Source organism: Triplophysa rosa, linkage group LG4 (genome assembly GCF_024868665.1).
Source record: "Triplophysa rosa linkage group LG4, Trosa_1v2, whole genome shotgun sequence".
In the NCBI taxonomy this organism is placed as follows: Eukaryota; Metazoa; Chordata; class Actinopteri; order Cypriniformes; family Nemacheilidae; genus Triplophysa; species Triplophysa rosa.
Window position 1 is genome coordinate 14,096,213 of NC_079893.1, and position 18,280 is coordinate 14,114,492.

Consider the following 18,280-nt stretch of genomic DNA (forward strand, 5'->3'; position numbering starts at 1 on the left):
AAGTGTGCTTGCACACACAAGGAATTTTCTTTGGTGTTGGAAGCTTCTAGTACAGACATTCAACACAATGACAATACAATATAATACAATTTACAGTCTAAAACATTCTAAATTGTGCATATATAAAATAAAGACTATTTTACAGAAAATGGGGGATAATAACATATAAGAGACATTGTACAGGGTAGTATATAGTAGAATAAACATATTAACAGATTGTATGTACACTTGTGCAAATGGATAATTTAGTAAGTTGAGGTAGTGTTATATACATGTATACATAAGATGTAGATATAATAAGGCACTATAGTGCACACTATAGGAGTAGTGGAAGTGGAATATTGCTCTTAAGGAGCAGTTATCTGTTTAGGAGGGAGATTGCCTTGGGGAAGAAGCTGCTTATTCACCGTGAGGCTACAGAACAGTGTGGAAAACTGATGCTTTGCTAATTCTACGAGCGCACGTGAACGGAGGATTTAAATATATGAAGCAATCTGGCAGTTCATTTAATAACAAATAAATTGTACTGGATTAGGCCTATGTCCAGCCGGCAGGGACGATAGACTTGACGCGTTAGATCATTGAACCGGTTCATTGAAACGAACTGTCCGAAAGACTTCCGATCACTAATAGTAAGTATTATCGCCTTGTTTACCTGTTAATATAGGAAGGAATACAATATTATTTGTTGCATTTTTATAGCACTTTTCTGGGTTCTCAAAGCGCTTTACATGGAAGGGGGGAATCTCCTCAACCACCACCAATGTGTAGCATCCACCTGGATGATGCGACGGCAGCCATATTGAGCCAGAACGCCCACCACACACCAGCTTATTGGTGGAGAGAAGACAGAGTTACGAAGCCAATTAGGACATATGGGGATGATTAGGAGGCTATGATGATGTATAAAGGCGAATGGGTGAATTTGGCCAGGATGCCGAGTTTACACCCCTACTCTTATTCAAAGGACATCCTGGGATTTTTAATGACCACAGAGAGTCAGGACCTCGGTTTAACGTCTCATCCGAAAGACAATATACTGTCTTTGTTTGCATATTGTCACATGAAATTGTAAAACATCAACCATACCTTGAGTCTATGCCAATTGAGGCCAATGATGTGTATTGCTTGTCTTTGTCTCAGCAAATCTGCGATAAATATCAAAGCATGCTCATTTTTCTATTCTGCAGTGCCCTCTACGGAAAACAAAATGGCATAAATCTCAGATTACTGCTTCCTGTATATATTCTAAATGTTTGCTTGTATGCCTGTTTATGTGTTATGAAGGTGATACGGAGGGCAAGTGTGGATGAAAAACTCTTGGTATTGGTGCGAGAGCGGGCTGGTCACTCTTGTGAGACATCCTGTATAATGGTGGTTATCATAATTTGGGAAGGCATATCAACCAACCTGGCTGACTCTCTTTACTCAGAACTCAGTGATACTTTAACAAAACATGGTGCTTTAACCAACCGCAGATGTGCTCTCAATGAGGAGTAAGTACAAATGCTTGACACTGCACAGACGCAATGACTGACCAAAACTCATTATCATCAATCCAGATTTAACTCATATTGTTACTGTTTAACTTGAGTCTTGGTATTTAAACAAGTTACTTACTATAGACAGTACCAGTGCCGTCAATTCACCTAAAGCCAAGGTATAGCAGACTCTTGTGACATCATCCAATCTTACTACTGTACCTCGACATGACTGTCTCACATATATTTATCCATTTCATCCTCTATCCTACTACTGCAGCAGCCATCCTCAAATATCATAAAGCACAAAACACTTGAAATAATCCATTGATGAAAACGTCATAGTTTAAAAACAAATGGAAGCAGTACGATCTGACATGTGATGTGAAAATTTCGTAGAGTCAGGGGGATTTGAACTTGCTTCACGATAGAGTCAAAATCATTTGTCATGCGTCTTTCTCACTACACCACTGAAGCTGTTGATAAACTAGTGTTGTTTTTACACTCTTTTCTTTGGGAGTAGCCAACTACATTTTTTGTGTTTCCAATGCCCATGCTCCTGCAATAAATACTCCAATAAAGTATTACTTTGAATTGACCTGACCAGACAGCCAAGGTATGGCAGCTGCCAGCCCCTGCCATACCCAAATGACACCCCTGGACAGTACAGAATAAAACCGATGATACATATTTAATGGTTTGACCAAAAAATTATATCCTGGATATGTTTCGAATATTATTCACAAATCATCTTCTAACTTACTGTTCTGTCATTGTCCACAGGAGAACATGTGCATGTCAGGGTTTTGAACCTGATGCCTGTGGAGCCTCTTTCTCATTTGGTTGCTCTTGGAGCATGTACTATAATGGTTGCAAATTTGCTAGGAGTAAAGTCCCTCGAAAGTTCAAACTGCTTGGGGATGATCCCAAAGAAGTGAGATGCTCACACAGAAACACACAGTAAAAAGGTAATAAACACACAATAAGAAAAAGAGCTGACAGGAGTATGATTCCCTTACAGGAAGAGAAACTGGAACAAAATCTCCAGGGTCTTGCAACTTTCGTGGCCCCAGTGTATAAAAAAATGGCTCCTGATGCTTACACCAATCAGGTATACATTACAAAACACGCAAGCTCGTTATTTAAATGACTTACCTAAGCAGGTTGTTACTTTTTTGTTACATAAAATGTAATTTTGACAGGTGGAGCATGAAAATAGAGCTCCTGATTGCCGTCTTGGGCAGAAAGAAGGGCGCCCATTTTCTGGAGTGACAGCCTGTCTAGATTTCTGTGCCCATGCCCACAGAGACTTGCACAACATGCAGGGGGGCAGTACTGTGGTAAGAATTAAAGTGCCCTAGTAAGATTAGTCATTAAGCAAAGCCGTACCTGCGAGTGACCTACTGATTATGAACTGATGCAAAAGATATTTGGTTAAATATTCTGAGATGGGGAACAAAAGGTAGCTAGAACCAAGAAGTTGTTACATTACCAGAAAATAAACCTGACAAGTCACCCTCTCTCCACTCTTGTCATAGGTCTGCACGCTTACACGAGAGGATAATCGTGAGATCGGAAAAATTCCAGAGGATGAGCAACTGCACGTACTTCCCTTATACAAGGCCTCATCCACTGATGAGTTTGGCAGTGCTGAAGCTCAGCTGGAAAAGACCAAAACTGGGGCTATTCAGGTACTCAGTGCCTTTCGCAGACAGGTGCGTATGCTGTCGGAGCCTGCCAAGTCTTGCCGGCAGAAGAAGCTGGAAGCCAGGAGAGCTAACAAGTCAACCAACCCCAACACACCAAACTCCAAAATGGATAACACCCAGCAAACAAGGCAGAAACAAAGTGTTACTGAGAACCTGGGCCAGAACCAACCTATAACAGGTATGAAAGAGCTATAAACTCTAGATGTAGCAAGTTTTATATGTGAATCAATTATAAAACGTTCATTAAAAATAAATAATACCAATGTTTTTGAATGTTTATACCCGTTTACCATTAACATTACTGTTCATCCAGGTCCAAGCAACATGAAAACAGATCCTGGCCATCCCCCAAGTGCACACGCGACCCATCAGCAGCACCAGCAGATTCCCCACCCCAATCCTGTCCCACCTTACGCTGGTCCACCATACCCTAGATTCTCAAATGCACAAGTAACCTTACCAAACACTTCTAAACTAGTAAACATGCATCCTCAAACACTTTCCCCTACCAGTCCTTATCTTCCACCAGTGAATGTGCCCAACTCTTACATGAATGCATCCACCCCATATTCAAGGTCACTTACACCCAACCCCATGTACCCTGGTTACCAACCTAATGGGGGAATGCCCATAGACAACTACCACCCTTATTACTCTCCAAATATAAAACATAGTATGAATATGTATCAGGCTCAAATGAATTTACCTTACTTGGAGCAGCAGTACAATGCACATCAAGATTATGGGGTCAACTACCCACCTCACTACGGAGAGCCTAGAATGCCAGTCAATGGTTATGGCACCTGTAATGTGAGACCTGGCATGCACTCCATGGGACATTATCGGGGTTACAGCCCCAATGTGCCACCTGATGCCTTCCCAAGGCCTCCCTCAACCCATCCACATTTGGACTATGCAGCTGTCAGCAAAAGCAGCCAGTTTGAAGCCTATGCCAAACCTCATATGTCACAGAATTGTCACGTATTTCCTCCAAATCTAGATACGTTAAGGATGCAAAATAATAAGTTAAACATGCATGGAGCAAATGGTATCTCCCAAGTGTTTCCTCCTTTCAGCAACGAATGTGTCAACCCAAACCAACCTCCAGACATGAAGCTTTCTAATGAAAATGTCCTTAACCCTCAAATCAAACAAGAACCACAGTCCCAGACTCTGGAACAAAAAGAGGAGGATGTGTGGTCCGACAGTGAGCACAATTTCCTTGACCCTGAAATCGGAGGGGTGGCAGTGGCGCCTAGTCATGGTTCCATCATTATCGAGTGTGCGAAGCGTGAGCTCCATGCAACTACACCCCTCAGGAAACCTGATCGCAACCATCCCACCCGCATCTCTCTGGTCTTCTACCAGCATAAGAATTTGAATGAAGCGAAACACGGACTGGCAATGTGGGAGGCAAAGATGGCAGAGAAGGCCCGGGAGAAGGAGGAAGATGCTGAGAAGCATGGTGCTGAAAACACATCCAGCAAGAGCAGTGGAAAGAAGGCGAAACGAGAACATACGGAACCTTCTGAACCTTCGGAGCCTCCATATAAGAAATTTGTTCTCAAGCTTTTTGAAAAGTCAATGTCCTGCACAACCAATACATATGTGAATACATCTCCCTATGCCTTTACCAAGGTGACTGGACCTTACAATCATTTTCAGTAAAACCTCTTTAGGTTTAAAAACCTAACTTAAGAGAACAGATGGCATCAAACAAATTAAATCGTGCTAATAAATAGTGTCGCAGACCTCAGTGCTATTGGCTAGTTGACCCAGAGTGCTTTTTCAGTTTGTGCAAGGAATGTGAAACAAGATTTAATATCGCACTATATGGAAAGGCAGAGCAGATGGAGATCATTGATAACATTGACACATTAGGGTTGTCAGCGCTTAGAAGGTCAGGCTTTACTGTTTGACCAATCAGAAGTATTTATTTATTATTTGATTACTCTCATTTGATTACACACTGTTCTTCTTCCATGGTGCTTATAGTCCGACAAATTTGGACAAATTACTGGAAACAAAGGTTTTTGTGGCTAATCTATTTTTTTCATGTTGCTAGGGAGTTTTAAAATGCCTTTTCAAAGACAGAAACTCATTGTATATTTTAACTAAAAGGCAATGAATGAAGATTGAAGTTTAAAATGAGCAATTAAAATATCTTAATAGCCAAATAAACGAAAGGTGTATCCCAAATCGCCTACTTATGCACTATTCTATGCAATTTTGTAGTATAAATAGTGTGATTAGTGTGTTTTATATCACAATTTTAAAAAAAGGTGCACTTTAGGTACCCAGATGATGCACTCAAGTTGAAAGCTGCACTCTTACAAATAAAAGTGCTTAAAAGGTTCTTCACAGCGATGCCATAGAAGAACCATTTTTGATTCCACAAAGAACCATTTAGTCAAAGGTTCTTTAAAAACAATCTCTTTCTTATCTCTTCATAATCTGAAAAACTTTTTTTCACCACAAAGAACCTTATGTGAAACAGAAAGGTTCTTTGGATGTTAAAGGTTCTTCATGGAACCATTTAGACATAAAAGGTTATTCTATGGCATCGAAGAACCTTTTTAAGAACCTTTATTTTTAAGAGTGTGGACACTTCAATCAACGGTCGCAGTTTTGTTCACGTAGCGGAAAAGACTGTGCGATATAAACTCACCTGCAGGGACTATTACTCTTTAGTCTGATGGTGACTGAGGTCATGTTGGACAAAACAAGTAATAATTACATCACAAGTACAATGTACAAATTGAGTTTTATTAACGCCCATTGTGTAATGTGTTTGACGTCATTAGTATTCGGGAAACAGCTTCTATTTCTGGTTAGTAAAAAGCCATTTGAGATGATACTACACTTCTAAAATTCATATACTAGATGCTAGAGTACATAGTGCATACTGTATAGCATGCCATTTGGGATGCAACTTTCCTTAATTGGTGTTTTAGAAGCACTTTCATAGTGAGGGTGTTTACTTTCTGCCCTCCAATCTGAAAGACAATTTTTATGTTGATTTGACAAAGCCGATATACTATCATTTAGCATACTGATATCCTATTTAAAACTTTTTTTGAACGTCTGCCTATATCTACTCATAGCGTTTTCAAGCTACCTACAACAAACTTGGCACAGATCTTCAGGTTCCGACTTGGGTTGCTATATGTTTTCTAACAGACTTGACTTTTTCTATAATAAACATTTAAATGTGCCAAAAATCCCATCGATTTCCACAGAAAATTGGTGACTGTAAAAAATCCTTGAGCTTTCAAGCTACATCCACTAAACCCAGCACAGACCTTTCACTTCTCATGCTAATTATTAGTTCACTTTCTGTCGGTCTCTCGACGTTGTGTTGAGCCGACAGATGGGGTTCGCTCTTGAGAACCTATCAATTTCTGACTAGTTTAGAAAAGGCCAATGAAATTGGCGAATGAAATTTGCATGCCGGACTCTGCCCCCGGATATCCGGGTATAAAAGGGAGATGGCGTGCTGCATTCATTCACCTTTTGTTCTTCGGAGCCTTCACTCTGATTGACTTCGAGACTTCATCTCTACGCCGAATTACTGCTGGAATCTTATGATGTGATGCAGCGGACTGTCCCTTCCTGCAGCGACTTCTCCTGGGCGTCTCGGCAGTGCCAGAAGAGTTCGAGTTTTTTTCTCTAAAAGAGCAAATTTCTCCAGCGTGGCATGTCCCGCTGTTCTCATGGGTGCAACACACTCATCGAGGAGGGGGACGGACACGATGTCTGCTTCCAGTATGCTGGGGCAGACGTTGTGGATATGTCCTGCCCGCACTGCGGGCGGTTGACGATTCAGACATTGCGTTATGGGTGGCTGTGTTCCCACGGGACTCAGCCACCACCTCATCTGCTCCCCGTTCCGTGACGGCAGGACTACGGCCCTGCCATCCGCTACGGCAAGTAGCGAGGGTGATATGAGGATCACTGTGAGCGTTAATCCGCCAGCCACTGGCTCACGGACCGTTGCACCTCGTCTCGCTCGTCTGACCGTTCCCCAGGAGATGGTCCCACCGTCTTGTTCCTCAACCACGTATTCGGAAACGGTGCGTGATAATGATGAGATGTCCCTTGCAGCATCGGGGGGTGACGTACTGCCATCCGACTCCGACGCTTCCTCGGGCTCCCTGCCTCGGGGGGTCGAGCCCAGGAAGAAGCGGACGTCTAAATGTCAGCCATGCTTTCCTGGGCCGCCGTGAGCGTTGGGTTGCAGTGCCTGCACTGCCTCTCCCGGCGCTCGCGGCTGGATACATGTTGCCTCGGGCTTGAGCGCGGCTCCAAGCTGCGCCCGCCCCCAGTGCCGTGTTTTCTGGAAGTGCATGAGGAACTTAGTAAGACCTGGAACGCCCCTCTCTGACACGTTCACGTCTAACAAGTTCTGTCACCCTCTCTTCTTCCCTCGAGGGTGAGGCAGCTAGAGGATACGTCGATGTCCCCCAGGTGGAGCGTGCTGCCGCGGTGCACTCGTGCCCGCAGGCAGCGGCCACCTGGGGGGCTCGACCTAGACTCCCGTCCAAAGCATGTAGGGTCTCGGTATCTTTCGTGTCGAGAGCTTGCATTGCTGTGGGCCAAGCAGCCTCCTCTCCACGCTATGGCTCCTGCCAGGCCAAGGCATTGTGAGAGCTCCACGAGGTTAAGACCGACCCAGCGCTTATGCACGACGGTGACGACGGTTGCCTCCCTGCAGGGTTGGGGTGCTGTGTGCAACAGGCACGCAGTGTCGGGGTGGTGGATGGGCCCCCGCCTGCATTGGCATATCAACTGCCTAGAGTTGTTGGCTGTGCTACTTGCACTGAAGAGGTGGCAAACTCTTGTGCAGGGCAAGCATGTGCTGGTCCGGTCAGGACAGCACAGCTGCCGTGGCGTTATTAATCCTCTGGGTGGCATTCGCTCACGGCAGCTAACACGACTCGCCCGACGCCTCCTCCTCTGGAGTCAGCAGGTGATCAACTCCCTGCGAGCCACACACATCCCAGGCGACCTGAACCAGACAGCCGACGCGCTCTCTCGTCAGTCGACGCCTTGCGGAGAGTGGCGACTCCATCCCCGCGCAGTCCAGCTCATATGGGAGCAGTTCGGCCAGGCGCAGGTGGACCTGTTGCCTCCCTGGACTCCTCCCATTTCCGCTTTGGTACTCCCTTACCGAGGGACCCCTCGGCACGGATACCCTAGCGCACAGCTAGCCGCAGGGTAAGCGGAAGTACGCCGTCCCCCCAGTGAGCCTCATTGCACAGGTCTTGTGCAAGGCCAGGGAAGAGGAGCATCAAGTGGTACTAGTTACGCCCTAATGGCCTAACCGGACTTGGTTCTCGGAGCTAAGGCTCTTGACAACAACTCCCCCCTGGCCACTCCCCCTGGTGAAGGACCTGCTTTCCCAGGGGAAGGGGCACATTACGGCATCCCAGGCAGATCCCTGGGACCTCCATGTCTGGACGGGACGAGGAGATCCTGAGTGGTCCACCTCCTGCGGTGATTGGGATATCACTCAGGCTAGGGCCTCGGCCACTAGGTGGCTATACTCCCATAAGTGGCGCCTCTTCTCGTCCTGGTGCTCTTCTCGGAGAGAAGACCTGTGGAGTTGCTCAATCGGGAACGGGCAGTCCCTTAGGGAGATCAACGGCTATATTACGCCTCCCTTCTTTCCCCACTGGGTAAAGAACAGGCATTCCATCCATCACTAAGCACCTTCCTGGGGGCAGGCTGGGCAGAGGAGCCCTGCCCCCTTAGGCCGGGGAACAGTTGAGTTATCTACCACATAGCTCTAACCGGACCTAGTGCTCCAGACGTGGTAACCCCCAGCCTTCCCCCCATGGCGGTTCCGTCTGATGTATCCTCATGAATGGTTCCCACCTCGGCAACCCATGACCTCCCTAGGTGGACTTCCACCTTGCGGTTAACTCCTTCAGTCCGCACATTTTCCCATGAGTTCTCCCTGTGGTGAGACCATGTGGTGTCTCCACTAATTCCTCCCTACGGTAGGTAGTGGTCTCTGTAGCGTTTTTCCCCCAGGGGGAATAATGCTTACCCAGTGGCCCTTACGGTGCCGTTAGAGAATCAAGGCCTCCACCTGTGACAGCCGGTGGCAGGGGCTTCCCACCTTTTCTTCAAAAGCTCTGGGACCCCCTACCTCTCCACTGGACGGTTACAATTTCGCGCTAGCGCTCACGTCTGACTCGCCCAGGCCAGTCAGCTTCGCTCCTCTAGAGATTGTGATGCGGCACAGCACTGTTGCTTTTCCATAGGAACCCCATCTGTCGGCTCGACACAACGTCGAGAGACCGACAGAAAGGGAACATCTTGGTTACGGATGTAACCTCAGTTCCCTGATGGAGGGAACGAGACGTTGTGTCCTTCTTGCCACAACGCTGGCCGCCCGTTGCAGCGGTCGAGGGATGCTCAGGCTCCTCAGACCATAAGATGAATGAATGCAGCACGGGGCGGAGTCCGGCATGCAAATTTCATTCGCCAATTTCATTGGCCTTTTCTAAACTAGTCAGAAGTTGATAGGTTCTCAAGAGCGAACCCCATCTATCGGCTCGACACAACGTCGAGAGACCGACAGAAACGGAACTGAGGTTACATCCATAACCAAGACGTTTTCTTTTCTATTATTTTTTACTATGTTTTTTTATTCCTTTTTTGTATATCTGTCTGTCTGATGGTCATTTGTCAGGAGGGCCTGTAAAACTTATAAACCTCAAGCTTTTAAAGCTATTGTAAATTGTTCAGACAAGGCTTTGTCAAGCTCAGTTAATGGAGTTAATGGAGGGCACTCCATCATTGGGTGAGACTCGATCATGCACGCTGCATTCATTTTAGTTTTTAAATGTGGACAACTATACTGATAAGATACTGAATTTTTACAGAATTTTTCTGGTGCTTTTACAATTTAACAAATTCTTTTTACTTATTGTATATTGAGCCATTTAAGATGCATTTTGTAACAGTAATGTTTTTAAAGAGAAATCACAGGAAGAGTGACATTTTGCAATACTGAATACAGATTCTTAGCTTAGTGTAACTGATACTGAGTCTAGGGAAAACAATGGTCAATATTTATGTCCTCAATGCATTTATCAAGGAACACATAACAGGGTTACATATAGATCAGTGACACTGATTTAAAGGCAGCTGGCTCGGCTTGCTGTGGGGGATTTTATATAATGCAACTTTAGCTGTATAAAAATGTGTACAGTAAATTAATACTTTTCTAATGTATGCTTTGATTTTAGTTTAGTAAGGAAGAGTACTATTTCTTTGGGTTTGAACGGATCTTATTTCAAATGGTGCTACTTGACCTACTATACAGTAAATATAATGTGAGAATCTCTAAAGGGTGGCAAGAAGGCTTTTGAATGATGTAGAGAATCTACTTTTCATATACCTCAGAACTAGTTTGGCAATAGAATTCTAATACCAAGGTGTTTATTTTATTTTATTAGCAAACACTTTGTAGCAAATATAACCTTAAGGCCATTGATGCCAAGTTCAGTTTTTACTTTCTTCACACTTGGTCTTCTAGAAAGTATTACTTGAACTTCAAGTTTCAATGGAATTGCTCAATCAGGGATAAATCAGCTTATTGCTGTGCGTAAACATCACTTGTGTATGTGCTATCCTCTCTAATTCAGGTATTCTCCTTTGCATCTGAAAATCCTTATGAATTACTTGTATATATCACACACATCTAACTTTGTTAAAAAAAATTAAATGACATGCATTTTCATACCGTGTTAAAGTGGAATGCTCACATTTTTTTCCCAGAAGAAATCAGAACAAGAAATCAGTCCATTAAAGGAAAAAGGCAAGGAAAAGGCTTTGAAATATATAAAGCAATGCATGTGCTCCTCACTTAAAGACCAAGTCAGTTATTATATGCACATTTAGTTGCATATGTATAGTTTGAGGCTAAATGTATTTACAGCCTTTAAACATACACTAATGCCTCCCATATCCACATTTATTGAAGCTAATTATATTTATTAAGTCCTTGGTAATAAAACTAATTCCACTATAACATTTATATGAATAAAAGCACTTCATTTGTTTAAAAAAATAAATAATTACATACTACAAAAATCTATGTAAATTTAAAATAGGCAGACTATTGTAATGTAAATGTAATAAATTGCCACGTTGTATAAACCACATGCTTGCATTGCTTTAGTCGAAGTCCATTCTTTATTCTATGTCCAGCTTTTTAATGTTAAATAGTCAATTTCGTGTTACACGTACTGTCACCCTACACATCTATTAGAAATTGCGAAATGTAGCCTGTAACAAACGCTCTTGTTCGTATGCAGGTTTCTAGAGTTTTTGCCTACAACAGCTATGTTTACAAGAAATTACTCTGATGTACTCACTAGTTATGGAAGAACCTTCCATTTAGTAGTTTAGTTGTTTAATTTCAGCGTACAGGACCCAGCTTGAGTAGCAACATATGAAGCAGGAGAAGAGCGTTTAGATAATAGCGGGTGACACGAATAGCCATACTTGAAGTTGCTTCGGAGTGTTTCTGAGTGGAGTCAACTTTACTTGAACGAATTTCTGACTTCAACTAACATACTGGGGTGCAGAACTCTTACTTTAAGCTAGAAGTTTATGTACACACATTGGTATTTTCAACATTAGACACTAAAGACTTAAATGTGCTATTTTCTGCCTTTTTTGTATCGCTTTCCTTGTACTCTTTAAAAAATCTGTCATGCTTAAAACGTTGAATCAAGAATGCCGTTGAATACTGTAAGTATTGTAATGTACTGAAGAACTGAATGCAGTTTATTTGAAAGTTATTTGTTGATTTGTCATCATTCCTGATATTGCTGAATTGTGGGTGTTTTTAATAAATTTATATTTATTTCAAGTATTCACATTGTCCTAGTTATTTTTCATACCATTACATGTTGATTTTTTCTTCCAAGTTACTTCTTGCTGTCTTGTATATGGAAATAGATTTATTTTTGTAAGGAAATAGAGGATTTCCGCAGACTTTTTGGCACTGAACAACAAAAAAAATCTTAGATTGAAAATGAAATTTATTTTGTATTCTGTATTAAACAAAATTTAATTGGTACTGCATTTCAGCTGTTTAGAATAAATAATTACCCATTGCTTATGATTTGGTACAGGCATCTTTGACAGTAATTACATTTCTGTGTGGATAATATGTTATCTGTTCCCTACATTTTTCCCCGTTTCTGTTTTAAAAAATGCTTAAGCTCAGCCAGGCTAACACATGTGTCTGATGATGTTTTAAAAGCCATGCATAGATAAAATGCACTGTAAGTCGCTTTGGTTAAAAGTGCAAATGCATAACCGTAAAAAGTTTGAATAGAGACAGGTTTGGCACTTAAACACTTGTATTTTGAAGTACAGTAACAATAACAATATAAAGTACAAAACCATTATAATGTTAATGCAGAAACGTGCCACCAAAATCGGTCTGGCAATTAAAAAAATATGAATTACTTGCTTACATGCAAGTTACTTGCTCAACTGATGCTTCACGACAACAAATGAATATATATCAAGTAGTGGTGTCCCTTGGTGATAAACAATGATCTAAAAATCACATTAATGAAACTTAAATATTGAAACTTTGAAGCACAGCCTGTTTGTCTTCTGGCTTTTTAAGACTACCCTGCAAGTTGTTTTGTGAAAGAAACAAGTTTACTTCGACAAGAAGTGCCATTTGTCCACTGTAAAAAAGAAAATCAAATCAAAATCAAAAAGGATAAGAAATGCTATGAATAAAGCGTATTGGTTGTATATTGTGTATGTACAAAGAGCTACATTTACCATCAGGAGACACCGGGAGGGGTTCTGCATATTCTGCAGCCTACAACACAATAGCAAATGACAATGTCGTCTTTTGTGTTCGGAAACGGCAAGAAAAAGCTTGCATATGAGGAAGATAATACATACAGCTTTGACTACTGCACTGGCCTCTGCATCACTGCATTTGTACGGACTATCACACAAAGAGGAGTTCTGACTATAGAAAGAGAAAAAGTTAAGAGTAAAGATTTAACAATGTTACTTTCTTCACACTTGTAAACATTAATGCAAATGACAAAAAAGTGTAGGTTTTTAATACGGACAAGAAAACTTTGTCATTAACCATTTTAATTTTAAAATGCCCCCAAAAAACGTATACTTATACTTACCAAACAATTTGGACATCATTTGTCTTTGTTTTCAACACTAATGCTTTCCAGTAGCTGTGTGTTGATTTTATGACTTCTATGGCAAAGTCCTAAATTGATATCCAACAGTAACATCCTTGAATATTAAATAAATGAAAACATTGAATACATTTCTTTTCATCATTTCGAGTACCTTATCCTTAAACTGTCCATTGAATGCAAACTGGTTCTCAGGCTTTCCATCTGGCACTTTGTATTTTTTAAACCAATCCACTGTAGCCTCAAGAAAACCCGGTTTAACCTTTCTGACATCTCCAATGCCTGTTAATAATGCATTCCTTCAGATTATGCTTTCACAAAAGTAAATAACACAATAACTATATATAGTATATAATCAGAATCTCCTTTATTGTCAAGTACTGTGGGTTTACTTGTACAAGAAATTTGCCTTGGTGTACTGGTGTACATATACAATGTACTCACTGTTAAGGCTCAATGCATCAGGGTCCTCTATATTGATGGCTATTACCTTCCAGTCAGTCTCTCCTTCATCTATCAAAGCCAGAATTCCGAGAACCTTAACTTGAATCACCTGCCCGGTTACGCACACCTGTGGCACAGAGATATATGCTTACAGAATTAAAACAGGTAAGATGTAAAACTTACTCAATACTTTACAGTGTATAAAGTATTAGGGAATGTTATATAATGTACAGTATGTATGGACTTTGTCCTAATTGATAATATGTAATAAGAAGAAGAATCTCACAAATTCCAAGGAAATACCTGGTATATGCAATTTGAACACAAGCCGGTAAGAATAAAACAATGAAAAATATCACACTGAATTAAATTATTTTAGAATTTATGTGCTTTGAACAGAAAACAAAATGTAGGTGTAGATGGTAGTTTCGTAAAACAGAGAAAAATTGGTATAAATGCTTTTTCAAGGCACTTTATTAATTCCACACAAGCGGGTTTGGTACCCACAATGGAGCCGATGTCAACCACGTCTATGGGGTCATTGTCTCCACAGCACTTGGTTTCTTTATCAGTGTGGTTAGGATCCTCCCATGTCTGTATTATTAAGAAATTAAATTAGATGTCTCTCCAACTGTATTGGATATTAAGGAAAAAACATTCTAATGTAAAGGCAATTTACAGTAACACAAGTTTTCTGTAGACAAATGTAGTGCACCTTTCAGAAAAAACTACCAACATAATGTGTGTCACCTGTGGAAGCGCACCGTAGTTCCAAATGTAACCTTTATGTGGAAAAATGTTAGCTACATATCGCAGCTTTCCTTTCTTCACATCTTGCTTGATCGGGTTTAATGGTTCCTTTGTTCCTACCTATAAATACAAAAACATATAGCGTGTTTTAATGCAAAATACAAAGTGTGGTGCTCAACATACAATTGTGTTGTATATTCTGATCTCTCGATCTCAGAATATACAGAATAAAACATTATGAAAACTTAGATATGCATTTAAATATACATTTGAATAAACATCGAGTTTAAATAAATACATTATTTTTATCATTGACCTGACAGTCTACAGTTCAACAAATATGCCTGTAGGTGGCACTGGCACCTGTACCTTTTTTAGCACATAATGTTACAGTTCTTCTCAACCGCTTTGGCTCATTTCTCAAATGATACTTTTTTTCTCAAAACAATAAGTTTGGGTGTCACAGCACTATCACTAGAGGATTTTTTTCAGCATGGAGGTGGAAAGTATACAACCATCGGCCACAAAATCAGATGTTAGATGGCATGAATTCTGCTTGTGAAGATATTACAGTTACAGTAATAACTGTAGGGGTAGGGGATGGTTACGCCACTCATGGATTTTCATGGATGTCATTTTGTGTAACATGTCGTTTACTGTAACATGTATAAAATAGTCAATAGGCTGTCAACGTTAACGCATGCGAATAATTTTTTTCAGATTAACGCGTTAAAAATATTTAACGCAATTAACGCAGCATCCGTTTGTTGTGTCATCCTTTGTCTAGGTTACATTATTTAATCACGCTCTTATTCCTGTACAGGCTTTTAAACCACTCAAGCGCGTAGTGAAATAGTTGCTTTGTTCAGTGAAGATCAACAGCGTCTAGCTGTGGGACGCGGCAAAACGCAACGCGAGGTCCAGTCTGGTGTATACAGTCACGGGCTAAAGGCTGCGTCAGTGAATCTCTGTCAGACAGCGCACCAGTATTAAGTTCTCTTTCGTGCTTGTATGAATAAAACCACACAAGATTATAACAGAAAGCCCGTTTTGTCTATCATTTTCGTAAGCACAGACTTCAACGTGTTAAATAAAATCTTAAATGAACGCAAAGAGTTGTGAAAATGGGAGTGTCGTCATCTGCGTAAAGAGACAGCTCTTAAAGGGGCCACGTCCTTAAACCTACTGCTGTGACTACTGACACTAATGTTAATCAAAGAACAAAAGAAAAGAGGAATTCGATGTGTTTTGTAGCTTTAATGAGAATTCTTCTGTATTTAATTTACTATTTAGCATTAAAACTTGTTTTTGTGTTTGAGAACTTCTATTCAATTTCTGTATATTTCCTACCTATTAGACATGGTAGCTCTCAATTATACTTTTGAATGGGTATAATTACTGTTAAAATAAATAAAAAGTAATCAATTTAATAGAGACATCAGTAACAGTACTAATATCAGAATGTTGGCTTTCATTCATAAAATGATGCTGTTAAAGAAATCTGTTGTTTCTACATTAATTTGAAGATTAAATGTGAAATTATTAGATTGTAAAAGTATATTTTAAAACATTAATGTTATGTGCGATTAATCAAGATTAATCACAGAAAAAATGTGTGATTAATCAGATTAATTTTTTAATCGATTGACAGCACTAGTATAAAACATTTTACTTTTTTTTTACATAACACATTTACACACACACACAAAATCTATGTTATACATTTTAGGAAATCTTTACCTACTGTAAGCTTTATAACATTTTTGTATATTACAATAAAAGGTCAGTGTCATAAAGTAGAGCATACTGTAAATTAAATTTGTATATAACAATAATTTTCACATGACTGCCATTGTGAAAAAGAATCTAAACATTTTGATTAGTACGGCTCACACGATGATAAAAACACTTTCTATTTTGGTGGCACTGGCCACCAAAATGTTACTGACTTAACATTTAGAGAATGTTAAGTCTCATTCAAAAAATGAGCCAAAGCGATTGAGAAAAACTGTAACTACATCACACGGTTTTCAAAAGTAAACGCTGTGGGTAAGTAAAAATGAGATAAACACTATTTAACATTAATAAGACTTGAAGTGCTGCACGATTTTTCTTTATAGTCTGGATTAAACCAGATGAGAGATTAAAGCATGTGTTCATTGGTTCTGTAAAACATGGGTGCAGATTATTGATATAATGTACAAATGACAACAGTCATGAGTGTGCTGAGCAATGTCATTTCATAATAGTAATGGAAGCATAAATATTTTAAGATGTGATATACTTTATATAGTATACGAAATAAAGTATATAAAAAATATACCTCCATTTTCGCATTGGTCCAGCGAGGTACTTCTACAACCATATTAAACAGGATCTTTTGGGAGAAAAAAAATGTTTTCAGCATCTAGTATTTAAAAAAAGGCTTAAAATGTGTTAGTTCTTTCCATATTACCTCATTTGTTTTAAGTTTCTTTGGTGGAACACCACATTCCTGTTATGTGGGAAAACATTATTACATTAGAATATAGAATAATACATGTAAGATTGTTATTATTAAATTATCTCATAACAGTTAAATGTAACCTGACCAAATAGTACTGCTTTAAGAACACAATCCAACACAAACCTGTTCATCAGCAACATGCAGAGGAATGTCATGGAAGGGAGATATGTACTTTCCATTTGAGGTTTCTACCAAGAAAACGTGATAGGCTACAATTTGTATCAATCATCCAAAATCAACTTTATATCAATGTATGCGTTTAATGTCCCGAAACGTGAGACTTCAGTATTTTGTGTCTTGTATTTGTGCCATATTTTTATTAAAGGTACTTCATTTGAACTTCAAAAAAGCTGAAATTGTGACATGCGACTGAAAAGGTGGTTATGGCCAACACTTACTGAAGTAAACCCTGTAGTCAGGCGAATTTTGTCGTCCTCTCATCTCCGTTAAGTAATGCGCCATTCTTCTCAAATGAGGGTAAACGACTGGAATTAAACACTTACTCTTTTGAGAAGGATGGGAACAAAGAAGCGCAAACCTTGTCGCTGTACCCACAAGTAAGCGCATTATTTACATCGAGGTTTATTATTTCTTCTTCTTGTTCAATGAGCATCTTATCCTTAGAAGCTTTACCGCCACCTACTGTATAACACATGCGTCTGTAATCCACACATGACATACGCCACATGAGTTGTCATAGTAATAGTACCCAGATGTAAAAATACCAAAATGACCTGATTTGGTTGTGACTTGTTTTATTACACATACAGTATATTTCATATAGTAAACTCCAAATATAAACCTCCCATATTAGCCCGATAAAAGGTGGGTTGTTTTTTATCCCATCTTTTCAAAAATGTTCTTTTACAATTTTTCTCAATCGTTTTGGCTCATTTCTCAAATGAGACTTAACATTCTCTAAACTCTAAGTTCAACTGTCCGTCACAACTGTCTGCTGGAACATGAGAACCGGGGCCTTGCACAGACATTTTAAGGGCAGGTGCTCAAATGAGAAAATAGGGCACAACCTCTGTTATAAAAAAATAAGGTTACATGCAGTAGCAATTATTTTCATTACTTTATATCTAATTTTCATAACATAATTTATTATTTTTACAGACTGTTTAATGCAGCTCACAGGGCCATGAATCCATTTACACACTAAACCCGGTACATAAC

The 18,280-nt window shown here is 40.2% G+C and overlaps 2 protein-coding genes across 3 annotated transcripts in view; one reads left to right on the forward strand and one right to left on the reverse strand.

Moving 5' to 3' along the window:
- The window catches only part of tet2 (tet methylcytosine dioxygenase 2), a 25,834-nt gene extending 13,751 nt beyond the window's left edge, over positions 1-12,083 (forward strand). The window contains exons 5-10 of the mRNA XM_057330724.1: positions 1,288-1,496; positions 2,265-2,415; positions 2,503-2,592; positions 2,684-2,821; positions 3,020-3,368; positions 3,504-12,083. Coding sequence (XP_057186707.1) covers positions 1,288-1,496; positions 2,265-2,415; positions 2,503-2,592; positions 2,684-2,821; positions 3,020-3,368; positions 3,504-4,858 — 2,292 coding nt within the window. The 3' untranslated portion in view covers positions 4,859-12,083. The remainder of the gene's footprint in view (positions 1-1,287; positions 1,497-2,264; positions 2,416-2,502; positions 2,593-2,683; positions 2,822-3,019; positions 3,369-3,503) is intronic.
- On the reverse strand, positions 10,917-17,726 carry ppa2 (inorganic pyrophosphatase 2). Of its 2 annotated transcripts, XM_057330747.1 has the most exons (12): positions 17,500-17,725; positions 17,225-17,289; positions 17,051-17,089; positions 16,919-16,972; positions 14,596-14,715; positions 14,353-14,439; positions 13,846-13,972; positions 13,556-13,683; positions 13,384-13,472; positions 13,142-13,211; positions 13,016-13,055; positions 10,917-12,915 (listed from the first exon to the last, which is right to left on the reverse strand). In XM_057330747.1, the coding sequence occupies exons 1-12, from the start codon at positions 17,666-17,668 to the stop codon at positions 12,887-12,889; spliced, it is 1,017 nt and encodes a 338-aa protein (XP_057186730.1). In that variant the 5' UTR covers positions 17,669-17,725; the 3' UTR covers positions 10,917-12,886. The 2 variants fall into 2 exon arrangements, with proteins under 2 accessions (XP_057186730.1, XP_057186731.1); XM_057330748.1 differs by lacking the exon at positions 14,353-14,439 and having other exon boundaries at positions 17,500-17,726.
- Positions 17,727-18,280: the final 554 nt, after the last annotated feature.

Coding starts and splice junctions, on each gene's coding strand:
- ppa2 (XM_057330747.1), bottom strand. CDS start 17,668: ATGCGCTTACTTGTGGGTACAGCGACAAGGTTTGCGCTTCTTTGTTCC. Junction 14,716..16,918: donor GGACCAATGCGAAAATGGAG/GTATATTTTTTA, acceptor TTGTATTTATAG/GTAGGAACAAAGGAACCATT. Junction 13,684..13,845: donor TGATGCATTGAGCCTTAACA/GTGAGTACATTG, acceptor CATTATTAACAG/GCATTGGAGATGTCAGAAAG.